The 14,485-nt window shown below is 45.5% G+C and overlaps 1 protein-coding gene across 1 annotated transcript in view; it reads right to left on the reverse strand.

Moving 5' to 3' along the window:
- PPA1 (inorganic pyrophosphatase 1) overlaps positions 1–6,498 on the reverse strand; it is a 36,196-nt gene extending 29,698 nt beyond the window's left edge. The window contains exons 1-2 of the mRNA XM_038534201.1: positions 6,329–6,498; positions 3,624–3,682 (exon numbers count right to left, since the gene is read on the reverse strand). Coding sequence (XP_038390129.1) covers positions 3,624–3,682; positions 6,329–6,392 — 123 coding nt within the window. The 5' untranslated portion in view covers positions 6,393–6,498. The remainder of the gene's footprint in view (positions 1–3,623; positions 3,683–6,328) is intronic.
- Positions 6,499–14,485: the final 7,987 nt, after the last annotated feature.

Raw genomic sequence — 14,485 nt, forward strand, 5'->3', positions numbered from 1 at the left:
GTAAAATCCAGAGTTGTTACAAGAGCTTGTGTTTTTTAAGCCAGCCCAGGGTGGTACAAAGGCTGTGTCTTCATTTGAGTAATCCCAGATTATCACCACAATCAGTCCCATACCAGACTTCAAGGAGTAGCAGAATAATCTGAGTGAAGATGTTTTACACGGCACCAAAATACAGTCTCCATTTCTTATTTTGGGGGTAACGAAGCAGTAAGAAAACTAGGCACTGCAGCTGCTATAAGCATCTGATCGTTGGCTAGAATATAGTCTGGTTACTTATAGCTATGGTCTGAAAGTTCGTGTCCCCTCTCAAATTCATTTGTTGAAATCCTCACCCTCAATGGTCATTGTACAGTAGGTGGGACTTTCGGAAAGTATTTAAGACATGACTCTGGAACCCTCATGAATGGGGTTAGTACCTTATAAAAGAGGCTCCAGAGAGATCCCTAGCCCCTTCCTCCACATAGGTACATAGCTAGAAGTCCACGACCAGAAATGGGCCCTCACCCAACCATGCTGGCACCCTGATCTCAGACCTTCAGGCCCCAGAACTGTGAGCAATAAATTTCTTTTTTAATTAAAAAAAAAATGTTTAAAGATTTTATTTATTCATGAGAGACAGAGAGAGAGAGAGACAGAGACAGAGACAGAGAGACAGGCAGGCAGAGGGAGAAAAGCAGGCTCCACGCAGGGAGCCCGATGTGGGAATCGATCCCAGGACTCCAGGATCACGCCCCGGGCTGAAGGTGGTGCTAAACCGCTGAGCCACCCGGGCTGCCCGAGCAGTAAATTTCTGCTGTTTATAAGCTACCCAGTCTACAGTGTTTTGTCAGAGTAGCCCAAAAGGACTAAGACACATACAAAATGCTCAGCGGTTGAGCATCTGCCTTCAGCCCAGGGCGTGATCCCGGATTCAGGGATCATGTCCCACAACAGACACCCTGTCAGGAGCCCACTTTTCCCTTTGCCTGTGTCTCTGCCTCTCTCTGTGTGAATCTTGTGAATAAATAAAATTTTCAAAAGAAATTTTTAAAAATCCTGCCCTATGTCAAGAAAATATTTTTTTCCTTAGCACATCTATATGTCAAGTTGATAAACTTTCGGTCATCATTTTATACTGCTTAACTACTCAAAATGCTGTGAGAGAGTATTGTGAAGTACTTTGATATTTATTTAATTATACACCAAACAGATAATCAAGCCAACCAAATGATGCCAATTCAAGAGGAAGGAAGGATCCTGCAGTTCATATCAACTCCCAGGAAATCATATGTAACAAATTAGTTTCTGAATAAATACAACTTTGAGAATCCCACAGGAGAACATGTGCCAATTAGAGGTCCCTGCTGTAACGGTGGCACATAATTGGCCTCTGGCTATTTGCTCCACTGTCTCCAGTTGGAGCCCAGCTCACGTAGGCTCCTCAGTAGCAACATGAGTTGGATTTTCTGCCAATGTCCAAGTGTCAATCTAGAACTGAAGCAAATTTCCTGGTAGTTCAGTGAATTCACCTATTTTTCTCATAGTCAAATACATAAAAGTAGCACATACAAAGACAAGATTTAATCTTTAATGCTATTCTAGGCATGCACTGGAATGAGATGTTCACATGTATTATGTATGGATTATCTAGCTAAGGAAGATTAATAAAATTTGCAGCATTTACAAGTCAAAAAAATTTGTACTCACTGTGAATCATGCTTCTTGGTTGAACAGTAAGAATTTTTTTTTTTAAGATTTTATTTTTGAATAATCTCTATACCCAACATGGGGCTCAAACTCCCAACCCGAGATCAAGATTCCCATGCTGCACGGACTAAGCCAGCTGGGTGCCTCAAAAAGAATTTTTTTTTTTAAATTTATTTATTTATTCACAAGAGACACGCAGAGAGAAGCACAGACATAGGCAGAGGGAGAAGCAGGCACTCCATAGGGAGCTCAATGCCAGGATTCCAGGATTATGACCTGAGCCAAAGGCAGACGCTTGACCACTGAGCCACCCAGGTGCCCCAAGAATTTTTAAAGATATAAAAAAGCAGCAGACATTTTTCCTTGTGTTGGTTCCTACATACTGTATAAGTTCTCCTATTGGGAAGGCATCTAAAACAAGCTATGAATTAAAAAAATAATAACTATTAAACACCTGTACAAGTAATGTATACTCTGTAAAAATACTAGAAAATATAAAAAGGCAAAAATGAAAATACAAACAGAAAGAGACACTAGCAATTCTACTTCCAGAGGATCACAGACTATGTATATAGTTGTAGACATTTTTTCCTAGCCAAGTAAGATTCTTACCAATCTGTGGTAAACCTATCAATTTGTGAGGTTTCTTCAGCTCGCTGGTGTGCAAAGGAACAGACCTCTCTTTTTAGAAGTCTGTAGACTTAGAGTGCCTGGTTCAGTTGGTTAAGCATTCAACTCTTGATTTCGGTTCAGGTCATGATCTCAAGGTTGTGTGATGGAGCCCCACACTGGGCTCTGCGCTGGGCATGGAGTCTGCTGGAGATCGTCTCTCCCACTTCCCTCTCTTCCCTGCTCTTGTGCACTTGCCTTCTCTCTCAAAAAAAGTCTCTAGACTTAACCTTCTTATTAATACTACTTGTATCTTAAGTCTACCAATCCATTAAAAGTACTGCATTTTCTGGTAGTTACTGAATACTCTATAGTTTATTTTTGCTGTTTGATAAATATCCCATAACCCAAATATTATGCTATCTGGTTAATTTTATTTTTATTATTATTATTTTTTTAATCTGGTTAATTTTAAAACCACTTATGAAGTACTAAGATTTTAGTTCCAAATACACATACAGAGAAGACCAATGTGATTCCTTTCTTTAAACCAAGGAAGCCGGCAGCCCAGGTGGCTCAGCAGTTTAGCACCACCTGCAGCCCAGGGTATGATCCTGGAGACCTCGATCGAGTCCCATGTCAGGCTCCCTGCATGGAGCCTGCTTCTCCCTCTGCCTGTGTCTCTGCCTCTCTCTCTCTCTCTCTCTGTCTTTCATGAATAAATAAATAAAATCTAAAAAAAAAAACAAAAAACAAAAAACAAACCAACACCAAGGAAGCTTAGCCCTGCCAAGTGCAGGGCCTGAGGTGGGGGGCTTGATCCCAGGACTGTGAGATCATGCCCTGAGTGAAAACCAAGAGACAGCCACCTAACCAACTGAGCCACCCAGGTGACCCTAAGCCAAGACACCTTTAAAACATCTGTGTCTGTTCCTCTACTCGTTCTCCAATTTATGGTTGCTTCTTTAGGCAAATAATCTGGATTTAAGACTGATTTATTGGGCAGCCCGGGTGGCTCAGTGGTTTAGCCCCTGCCTTTGGCCGAGGGCCTGATCCTGGAGACCTGGGATCGAGTCCCATGTCGGGCTCCCTGCATGGAGCCTGCTTCTCCTTCTGCCTGTGTCTCTGCTTCTCTCTCTCTCTGTCTCTCTTGAATAAATAAATAAAATCTTTAAAAAAAAAAAAAAAGACTGATTTATTTAGTCAATGTATATTTAACTCATGGCACAATGAGGCATTTTAAGCACTATCAAGATATATAAGAAAATCCATGTGGAACTAACTGATCTGAGTAAAGAGACTATGTTTAAATGATGAGGACAGCTTACCTTATCTGCATAAATTGGAACATCATGAAATGGAGATATATATTGTCCTTTTTCATTTTCTGCAAAATGAATTATAAAAAGTTATCACCAATTTTTTGTTAATTGTGTTTCCAGATGCATGAAGCACACATTTTTAAAAATATTTTTTAGAGTAATTCTAGGTTTACAATAAAGTTGAAAAAAAGGTAGAGATTTACCATATCCCTGCCTGCTCCCACACGTGCAGAGCCTCCCCCCATTACCAACACCATTCACCAGAATAGTGAAGTAGACATTTTTTATTCCCACACCAGAAAAACTGGTTGTATATTTTACTTTCCTGACCCCTCCAAGATTGGGCTAAGTTTTCATCCTATGCTTTCCTTAGGTGTCTAACAGATAGTTAGACACCAACCTCTATAATGAGGGCAGGGGCTGCCTTACATAATTTTGTATACCCAGAGTCTAGCAGTGCCTGGTATAAAAAAGGGGATCAAACTGTTTTGGACTGATCTTACAACAGTTAACAGTTTACAGAACTAATGAAACAGTTGGGCTGGGAGTGGGGTGGGAGACAACGGAGGGGACCAACTTGCTGAATTACAAAACCCTGTTGTTTTAAGTATAATGTTCCAGGAAGACAAAGCCATCTTAGATAATTATATTTCTTAAGGATAATCAAGTTGCAACAACACTTTCACAGGTAGTTTCTATATTCTAGAGACCTAACTCCCATATCCAAAAAGTAGTTTCAAAACTTCCTTACTGTTCTTTAGGTAAACCTCAGAGTTAGTCCACGCTGTATCCCTTCACATTTAAAAAATAGTACGGGATGCCTGGGTGGCTCAGCGGTTGAGCATCTGCCTTTGGCCCAGGGTGTGATCCCTGTCCCACATGGGGCTCCCTTAGAGAGCCTGCTTTGCTTCTCCCTCTGTCTGTGTCTCTGCCTCTGTCTCTCATGAATAAATAAAATCTTTAAAAAAAAATAAAAATAAAAACCAAGGTAGAAGAGCAAAGACTGAGTCCCATCTCCAGTTCCACTATGATCCCTTCAGACTCACCTGCGACTCTGCAATCCTATCCACTATCAGTTTTAAAGAGACTGGCAAATATAATATTACAGAGGTCAAAAAAAAATCCTCTGTTAAGGAAGGTGCGAAGAAATCATGGCTTTAAAAAACTCTTAAAGTTAATTACATACTGCTAATTACCGGCATTTAAGTCCCAGAAAGTTCTGATAAAAAGCTCCTTTAGCCAGTGCCAAAGCCAAGGAGTGGCTGCAGTCTTCCACAATGGCCATCAAACACTCGCTACCAACCCGTAACCTAAGTAAAAACTGCTGCACAAATACTGCTTGAAGTCAGTTACCTAATCCTCCCTCCACCTTCCAACTCTAGGGGCACCTCTCTAATTCCCTCTTACAGAGGAATTCTGGGGCAACACTAACTGCAACACAAACTCCGGGGCAACGAAACTACTTTTCCGTGAATTATTCATCAGAAGTTCCCACACTGCCTGATTTAACTCTGAAATTAAATAAAATGGGGAGTCCTAGCCTCCCTGGATTTTACAGGAATCGTCAGCTCCGTGCGTCAACCTTGAGTTCACTTTGCTTCCCCCCACGGCAGGAGCTTTGTGCAGATTCTCTCCGTATTCCCATTTGCCCCCTCCACCTCGCTCTTTCCTGCCCTGCACACATCACACGCAACGACCTCGCTGCACCTGCCCTATTCCCTTCCTTCCGAGTAAAGCTGTTCTTTGCAGTTGAAATTGAACGCCTCTGGTGACACATTATCAAACGCCTCCGTCGTCTCCAATAATCTATTCCTAGTGGCTTGGGCGGTGGGCGGTGGGCGGTGGGGGGGCGGGGAGCGGTAGGTAGAGGTAAGGCCGAGGTAGCCTTCCTCCACCTGCAGGACGGAAAGGTCGTGCACCGGGTGAAAGCGGAACTCGGCCGGCCGGGCTCTCAGCGCAGCTCCAGGTGCAGACTCAGGGTCGGTACCCCTCGGATGCCGATGCCCTGCCCGGGGAGGTGGGGGGGCGGCGGGGAAAGAACCTGGCACTTTCTCACTCGTGCTTCCCAGACTGACGTCACCTGTTTGACTCGAGGGGAACAGCTTTCCGTTTCGCAAGCCGCCTTCCCAGCATCGCTGCTGCGGGGGACACCCCGGCGGGAGGGGAAGGAGCGCTACCGCCCCCACACCCCGGGGGGCTCGGGCCTCCACTCATGTGGCTCCTGATCCGGGCCTCAGTTTCCCCGTCTGCAGAACCGGGGGGCGGATGCGATCCTGCTCGGTGCCCACAAGCGGAGCTACGGCTCGGGAATCAAGGTCCTTAGGGAGTCATCCACCGCGCCCCAGTCCTCCAAACCGAGCAATCCTCTTACGAGGATCCGTTCACCTCCAGACCCCGTCGGGGTGACTCGGTGGTTTCCTGTCCCACCGGGCGGTGCCCGCCGAGCAGGACACCTGCAAGACCAGCCCCGGCCCGGGCCGGGCCCCACCGCGCGTGTGGAAGGGGAACGCCGGGCCCGCCGGGCCGCCTGCGGGCGCCACCTGCGACCCGGGAAGGCCCGGCCGCCCAGCCCCGGGGAGCCCGGGGAGCCCGGCCCGCGCCCGGGACGAGGGGCGGAGCGCGGCCCGCAAGCGCCCGGGCAGGAGGCGAGCCGCGGCCCGGGAATGAATGGGCGGGCGGGCGGGGACGGGCCGCGGGCCGCCGACACTCACTGAGGAAGACTCGGTACTCGAGCGTGAAGGGCGCGGCGCGCTCCTCGCTGCTGAAGCCGCTCATGGTGCCGAGGACTGGCCGCCGCCGCCGCCGCAGAGCCACCACCAGCACGCGGCGCCGGCTGACAAGGACGAGCCTCCGCGCCTGCGCACCGCGGCCACTGGGCCCGCGAGCCAGCGGGGAACGGCTTTAAGCGGCCGGCCCACCCCGCGCGCAGGCGCACTCCGCCCCGCCCGCGCGGCCCCGCGCCCCGGCCCCGCCCCCGCCCCCGCCCCCGCCCCCGCCCCGGCCCCGCCCCTCGGGACCGCCGGCCCGCTGGCTCCCAGGCTGGGCCACGTGGCTGGCGGCGAGCTCTGGCCCGCCTGCCTTCCCCCTCCGCCCCGAGGGCCGAGGGACCCTGACCGAGGGCGGTCACGGCGCAAGTTCTCAGCTCGCACCGGCCAGGCGTTGGCCGGCACCCATCCCCCACCTTGCACACTGGGAACTGGCCCCCCCTTCGCCCCCCTCGCCCCCCCTTCACCCCTCTCGCCGCCCCCCCTCCGCCCAGAGTAATTCCTGGTCTCAGGAGCTCCGAGGTCACGTGCTTCATCAGGCCCTGCCTTTGATCTTAAAGACGCGCATTTTAAGCAAATCCGAAGCAAATTACTGACACCCCCCCCCCCCCCCCCGCCCGTGGCTACCTGGTGAGTAACCAGCTCCACCACCTTCTGGTGTGGGACAGCGGGCAAATTGCTGCTAACCTTTCTGACTCGGTTTCTCATCTTGGAAATGGAGATAATAATAGTAGCTATTATGAGTCCTTGGGATGATTAACTGACTTGATGCATGTCAAGACTCCGAGGAAGAGCTGGCTCCCTGTGAGCACTATGGAACTGTGACTGGTTATTTCTACCCTCCCCGGTGAGGGAGGATTCACTCTGCCGCCCTCCTTGCTCAACTCACCCCGGAGTCCCAAGGGACTTTTCAGTTGTAAGCGTTGGGAAGGTCCAGGCATGAGCTCAGAGTCCCTTGAGTACGTTTCTCTCAGGCATAAGTTCCTTGGAGCTTGTTTTTCAACTTCTGTTCTATTGAGTCAGGCCAGACCCCAATAGCTAAAATCTGATTGAGGCTATGGTCAGTTAACTGCATCATTTACTTTCCCAATCCTACATATATGTATATTTTTTAATGTATTTCAAAATCCAAATTATAAATTAGGAACTGATTATTCACTAATTTGATTATATAATAATGAGTATTTCAAAGAAAGCCTAGTTTGATGGGCTGGGTTCCTTTAAAAGATCTTGTTTTTCTGGGCCATTAAAGATAATATGCTTTTGTTTTTTCAAGATTTGTTTATTTATTTTTGAGAGAGAGTGTGTGTGTGAGTGGGGGGAGGCAGAGGGAGAGAGAGTCAAGCAGACTCCAGGCTCAGTGCAGAGCCTAACACAGGACTCTGAGATCATGACCTCAGCTGAAATCAAAAGTTGGATGCTTAACTGACTGAGCCACAAGGTACCCCAAAGATAATATGCTTTAAAGACATTTTGATTTAATTTTTTTTTATTTCAAAGCAATGACTACTATATAAAAGGAGATGACCCCTGTATTAAATGAAAACCTAGTTGGATAATTTTCTAATGAGTTAGAATGTTACTCCCTTGTCTCCATCCAGTCTCCCATTAATTTTCAGAAAGCCATGACTCACTGACCTTTTGAACAGTACACCACACTATTTTACTGCAGTTGGAACACAAGGCAGGCAAAAAAAAAAAAAAAAAAATCAAGCAATAATTTAGTAATACAATATATTACTGGAAGTTAAAGGAATCTCTGCAGAATGAACACTAAAGTAGGATTAACTTCAGGGAGTTTCTTAAGGGGATGTTCTTTGGGCTGAGTTGCTCTCAGTTTTCTGCTTTTGAGCACAGGAATTAGCTTTTTGGAAAAACACAGAATCTTGTCTGTGGCTGACTTATGAACAAATGGAAATGATGCAATTGTGTACTACATACACTTTCCCTTTTGCCTCCTGCCAGCTCAGAGCAAGATAACAAAGTCTTGCTGACCTCTGGACTTGCACACCAACTTTTATTTCATTGAGTGTGTTTGGAAGGCCAGTCAGTAGCAACTCTAATAAAATGCCACGCCCTGGTTTTGCTGGGCCACAAGTTTGGAACTTTTCCCTTGCAGGCAATGGTGGTGAGACCCACAGGCTCAAGTAGATGTTGTTCTATTTCTCATATCTCCCTGAGCCTAGCATAGTACCTGGCCTAGAGGAGATGTTTAGGAATCTTTGCTGGGCTAATGGATAGAGGAATTAATGAAAAGGAGGTAACAATACCTTCATAAGTATATTAGTTTGACAAAGGATAAACCCAAATGCTGCCAAACATTATATAATCTTTCTTGCTCTGTAACAACTCCAGTGGCACTTCTTTTTTTTTTTTTTTAATTTTTATTTATTTATGATAGTCACATACAGAGAGAGAGAGAGGCAGAGACACAGGCAGAGGGAGAAGCAGGCTCCATGCACCAGGAGCCTGACGTGGGATTCGATCCCGGGTCTCCAGGATCGCGCCCTAGGCCAAAGGCAGGCGCCAAACCGCTGCGCCACCCAGGGATCCCTCCAGTGGCACTTCTCTTCAATCTGTATCGTGTCTTCTTTGCTGTGCTTGACCCTAGCAGGTGCCTCTAATTTTCTGATGGCCTCTCTTCTTTGACTTATGACCACATTCTCCTCTGACATTTCTCCTACTTCTCTGGCCACTCCTTTCACATTCTCCCCCTTAGCTTTGTCTTCATCTCTTTATCTTAATCATCATTGTCTTTCTTCTCATGTTCTCTGTCTCTAGAGATACCATCTCCCTAGATTGTCTCATGTATATATTTGGTATTAACTACCACCTTAGGTCTTGTAACATGAAAACTTTCAAATCTACAACTAAGTTTTATTTAACACTTATTGTGGTCATTGTCTCTGCTAGGTGGTAGGGATGTGGCATTTAGACAGACATGGTCTTGGCCCTCAAAGAAGGTATAGTCCAAAGGGAAAGCAGACTTCAGCAAATAATTACAATAAATGTGGATAAGTAGAATGATAAAGTACAGGGCATTGCATTATGGGAGCAGGGAGCCCCTTCAAGGAAGTGATCCTTAATCTATGACCAGGAGGATGAGAAGGGGTTAATAAAGCAAAGAGAACAAGGCAGAAGCCAGAAAGAGAATATTAAGAGATGAGACCAGAGGGACACCTGGGTGGCTCAGCGGTTGAGCATCTGCCTTCGACTAAGGGCATGATCCTGGGGTTCCGGGATCAAGTCCCACATAGAGCTCCCTATGGGGAGCCTGCATCTCCCTCTGCTTATGTCTCTGCTTTCTCTCTGTGTTTCTCATGAATAAATGGATAAAATCTTTAAAAGAGAGAGAGAGAGAGAGAAGACCAAAGAAGTAGGTCAGGGTTAAATGGTAGAGGTTCCTTGGAAAGCATGATGTAGGGTCTGAACTTTTCCCTAAAAGCAATGGGCAACTTAAGAGTTTTTAGCAGGAAAGGAGCATAATCAGAATTGCTTTAGAAAGTGGCTCTGTATGGGCAGCCCCAGTGGCCCAGTGGTTTGGTGCCACCTTCGGCCCAGGGCGTGATCCTGGAGACCCGGGATGGAGTCCCACATCGGGCTCCTGGCATGGAGCCTGCTTCTCCCTCTGCCTGTGCTTCTCTCTCTCTGTCTGTGTCTCTCATGAATGAATAAATAAAATCTTAAAAAAGAAAGAAAGTGGCTCTGTTAGCAGCATGGAGCCTGGGTTGGAGTTTTAGCAAGACTACATACAAGGAGACCAAGGAGGCGGCTGCAATAGTGACTGAGGTTAAAGATGCTGATCAGGTCCTGAATGTACGTAGCAAAAGAGAAGAGCAATGATGGAGCCATGTTTAACGTAGAATCAATGCAACTGGTTTCATTGGTTGGATGGAGTGGAAGACAAGGGACTGATTGCTTGAAAAAGGAAGGAAATTCTGACACAGGCTACAACATGGATGAACCTTGAAGACCCTATGCTCGGTGAAATAAGTCAATCACAACAGCACAAAGGCTGTGTGATTCCATTTGCATAAAATACCTCGAGAAGTCAAATTCACAGAAACAGAAAGTAGAATGGTAGTTGTCAGGGGCTGGGGTAAAGGGGGAATGAGGAGATAATGTTTAACGTTATGGAGTTTCAGTTTCGGAAGAGAAAAAAGTGCTAGAGGTGAATGCTAGTGATGGCTGCATGGCAATATGAATGTACTTTCTGCCACCAGACTGTACACTTAAGAATGGTTTAAATGGGGGGCACCAGGGATCCCTGGGTGGCTCAGCAGTTTAGTGCCGCCTAACACCCAAGGCCTGATCCTGGAGTCCCAGGATTGAGTCCCACTTTGGGCTCCCTGCATGGAGTCTGCTTCTCCCTCTGCCTGTGTCTCTGCCTCTCTGTGTCTCTCATAAATAAATAAATAAAATCTTAAAAAAAAAATTAATGAACATTTATTTCTTGTTCAATTTCGTGGTGGTGCTATGAGTCACCTGTGGCTCTGACCCACATGCCTTCTCATTCGCAGACTGAAGCTGAAGTAGCATCCCCCAGCCTGCCCTAACAAGACCAAGCAGAGGGGGGAAGAAATGGCCAAACCACATAATGGCTCTTTAGCTTTTGCTTAGAAATGATGTATGTCACTTCCACTCACATTCAATTAGCTAAAGAAAGTTATGTGACCTTGCTTGATGCCAGTGGGTTATGGAAATATACTCCTCCTGTATGAGACAATGCAAATGGTAACCGTGTCAAGGACTATATAATTCTCCTATAGGGAGAGAAGCAAATAGATAATAAAAATAATATTCTCTTATCACAGTCTACCTTCTTGATCATAAATACTCATTTCTGTCCTTTTGGTATGAAAAATATACTCACTCTTCCTAACAAGAGTGACACCCAAAAGTTTCAACCAATCATGGCATGAAGGCCAAAGTTTAATATCTCATGATAGTCTCTGCATTATGTCCATATATAGCTCCTCTTGATCCAGAGACTAATGAACTCAAAGACAAACAAATGTCATCTAATGTCCCCCACATCTCTACCTAATACAAAATGGTTGAACATCGACGGAATAAACACTTCTGTTCATCTAAAGAAAGAATGACAGTCTCACAACCATCACTGGTTCTTAGAATTCCCAAATCCTGCTGGATGTAAAAAATATTCCTTGATTAAGTTCCAGTGCAGGTCCCTGGGAATAGTTCCTCGTAACTTGTGGCTGATTGGGACCTGAGCAGCTTTCTCAGCTTCCTTCCTACGCACAGAAATTTGGAAGCCCAAATGTCTCTAGCAATCACATCTTTTAACCCAAGCTGATATGTCTTGGCTATACACCTCTCTTTACACCTTAGTAGCATTTTACCTACTTTGGACAGTCAGCTCTGTGTGCCAAATACCACGCTTATGATTTTTTTGAACAAACCTATCTCTCTAGGCATAACTGCTAAGGTAATGAACTTACCAAGCCTCCGCTGGAGAGCCACGCTCTTAGTCTGTTTTCCCTGGGTCACTTTATTCAACCAGGGACTGGTTGGCAGCCACTGCTCATGACCTTGATCTGGTCTCTGTCCAGAGGCTGAGTTTTAATCTCTGTTTACAAAACAGTTCTTTTCTGAGCTCATCTATTTCTTGTAGCAGCCCTGTCAAATGCAGCTAAAAACAACCAAGGCACGCTCATGACAATCTGTTCCCCAACCTTTTTGTCTAAACTCACAAGCTGATTAATAGTAATCTGCCTTCTAAATGGCCAAAAGCCACACCACTTGCTGCCCACCGCTGGGAAGCAATGGCACATACTTAAGGACAGCATTCTGCAACTTACACTGATTATTCTATCAGTCAGATTTCCTAGATAATGTTGAATTAACAGACAGAGACAGCCGTCCCCTGCTGAAATCTCACTACATTCGTTTCTCAGATTACATGTCAGGGCTACAGATTGGTTTGGCTCTGCTCCATGTATCTGTTATTCTAGAATCCTGATGGAGGGAATAGCTCTTATCGTGGTCTCATGTAGAGGGAGAAGAGAAACTTCTGAGTCACACTGTGGTTCCTAAAGCTTCTGGTTGGAGTTGATATAGAGCTTCTGTTCACTTTCCATTGGCCAAAGTAAGTCATGTAGCCAGGCCGAAAGTTAAGCGGACAGAGAATTATATTTATCTGCAGGGAGGCATTTATAATGCACTTGGTAACAAAGGGTTCTGTGCTCCTATTTCAGGGAAGAGAGTGAATAATTGGAAACAGTAAGATAATCTTGTATTCCTCTGACACAGGAGTTTGGGAAACCTAGTCTATAGGGGGCTACTGCCCCCTGCCCCTGTCCACAACAAATACAGAAGAGCAGGGAAAAAGAGTAAAGAATGGATGGATATGACAACAGCGACTTAGGACAGCAGTAGAGCTGGATGAAGAGGCAGCTTGAAGTCACAGTGGTGTAGTCCATTATATAAGACAGAGGAAAAAAAATGTCCAGAATTGTCAGTAACACATAATGGAGAAAATCTTGTAGAGATTCTAGGGGGTGACGAGAGACAGAAGTCCAGGTGGAGAAGTTCAGTAAGTGGTTAGATATGAGGCCTGGAACTGAGAAGAGAAAGGAAGGTTGGCTAAAGTCATTGATTTGGGCAAATAGAGCCACAGGAGAAGATGAGACTACCTAGCAGAACTATATATATTAATGAAATAAATATATATTTATATTTAAATATATAAATATTTAAATATAAATATATCTATATTTTTTAAAGATTTATTTTTATTTATTTATGATAGACATAGAGAGAGAGAGGCAGAGACACAGGCAGAGGGAGAAGCAGGCTCTATGCCGGGAGCCCAACACGGGACTTGATCCCAGGACTCCAGGATCGTGCCCTGGGCCAAAGGCAGGTGCGAAACTGCTGAGCCACCCAGGGATCCCCCTAAATATATATTTAAATATAAATAGTTATATTTAAATATATATTTATATTTTTATATATTTGTGTGTTTGTATATTTATATATATATATATATATATATATATATATATAGTTGTTGTTGTTGTTTTTTAAAGTAGAGGGCCCGGAACAGAACCCTGAGAAATCTCAATATTCCAGGGATGGACGGCAGAAGAAAAGCCAAGAAAGGGTCAAAAGAAGCCATGACAGAGAGGTGGGGGCTAAAACAAGGAATCATGGTGTCTTGGAAGCCAGAGAAAGGGGAGAGGATTTAAGAAGAAGATGATCAAGCCTTACATAGACTTCTCAGCATAACTGGTGCATGAGCATCTTGTATTCACCAAATCCAAAAATCTTTTCTCTTGAGATAGACTCAGTTGCCAGTGCCTCAACTGCCCACTCATCCTATCAAGAAGGTCCTTGTGGGTCTCTCCTGGTTAATCTCTGTGGCAGTCACTGGTAACCCACTCAACACCTGTTCACTCCCCTTTCTTTTTCCCAACAGGACTGTGTTGGTCGGACATGCATCCACTCACCCCTGAGTGGCCATGTATTTCGGGAAATGTGGTGCCATCCCAGCCCCAGGGGAGGGTCCGATTAAGTTTATCACAGTGATTCTGTTCCCCTTGCCAATGACTAGTTTGGTTAGAAATATGTGACACAATGCTGCCAATGCAGTCTAAGGGGAGGTTCTCTTGCTTCTATGAGAGATGCTCTTCTTTCTTTACACATTGTCATGGAATTTGCCAAGCACAGCTGTCTTACAATCTGGAGGGGACATAGGCTGCAGGTAGTACAATATACCCAAAATGAAGATGCCAAGTGGACAAATCTTAGGTCTTGATGTCACTGAGCTGCTGACTTAATTAAAACTGGGCCCTTCCTGCCTAAGGCTTTTTATGAAACGATAATAAATTGACCTTACTAATAGTTAATGCAGGATGTAAGATAATAAATTGACTTTGTTGTTGTGTAAAAACTGGTGTGATTCAGAGTATTATGTTTCTTGCAGCTGAAAGACATTCTAATGGATACAGCTTCCCATCAATCTGTCACCTCCTCCCCAAGATTACTTAGATTGGGGCAGCCCCGGTGGCGCAGCGGTTTAGCGCCGCCTGCAGCCTAGGGCATGATCCTGGAGACCTGGGATCGAGTCCCACGTCTCCC

The sequence above is a fragment of the Canis lupus genome, chromosome 4 (genome assembly GCF_011100685.1).
Source record: "Canis lupus familiaris isolate Mischka breed German Shepherd chromosome 4, alternate assembly UU_Cfam_GSD_1.0, whole genome shotgun sequence".
Lineage (NCBI taxonomy): Eukaryota > Metazoa > Chordata > Mammalia > Carnivora > Canidae > Canis > Canis lupus.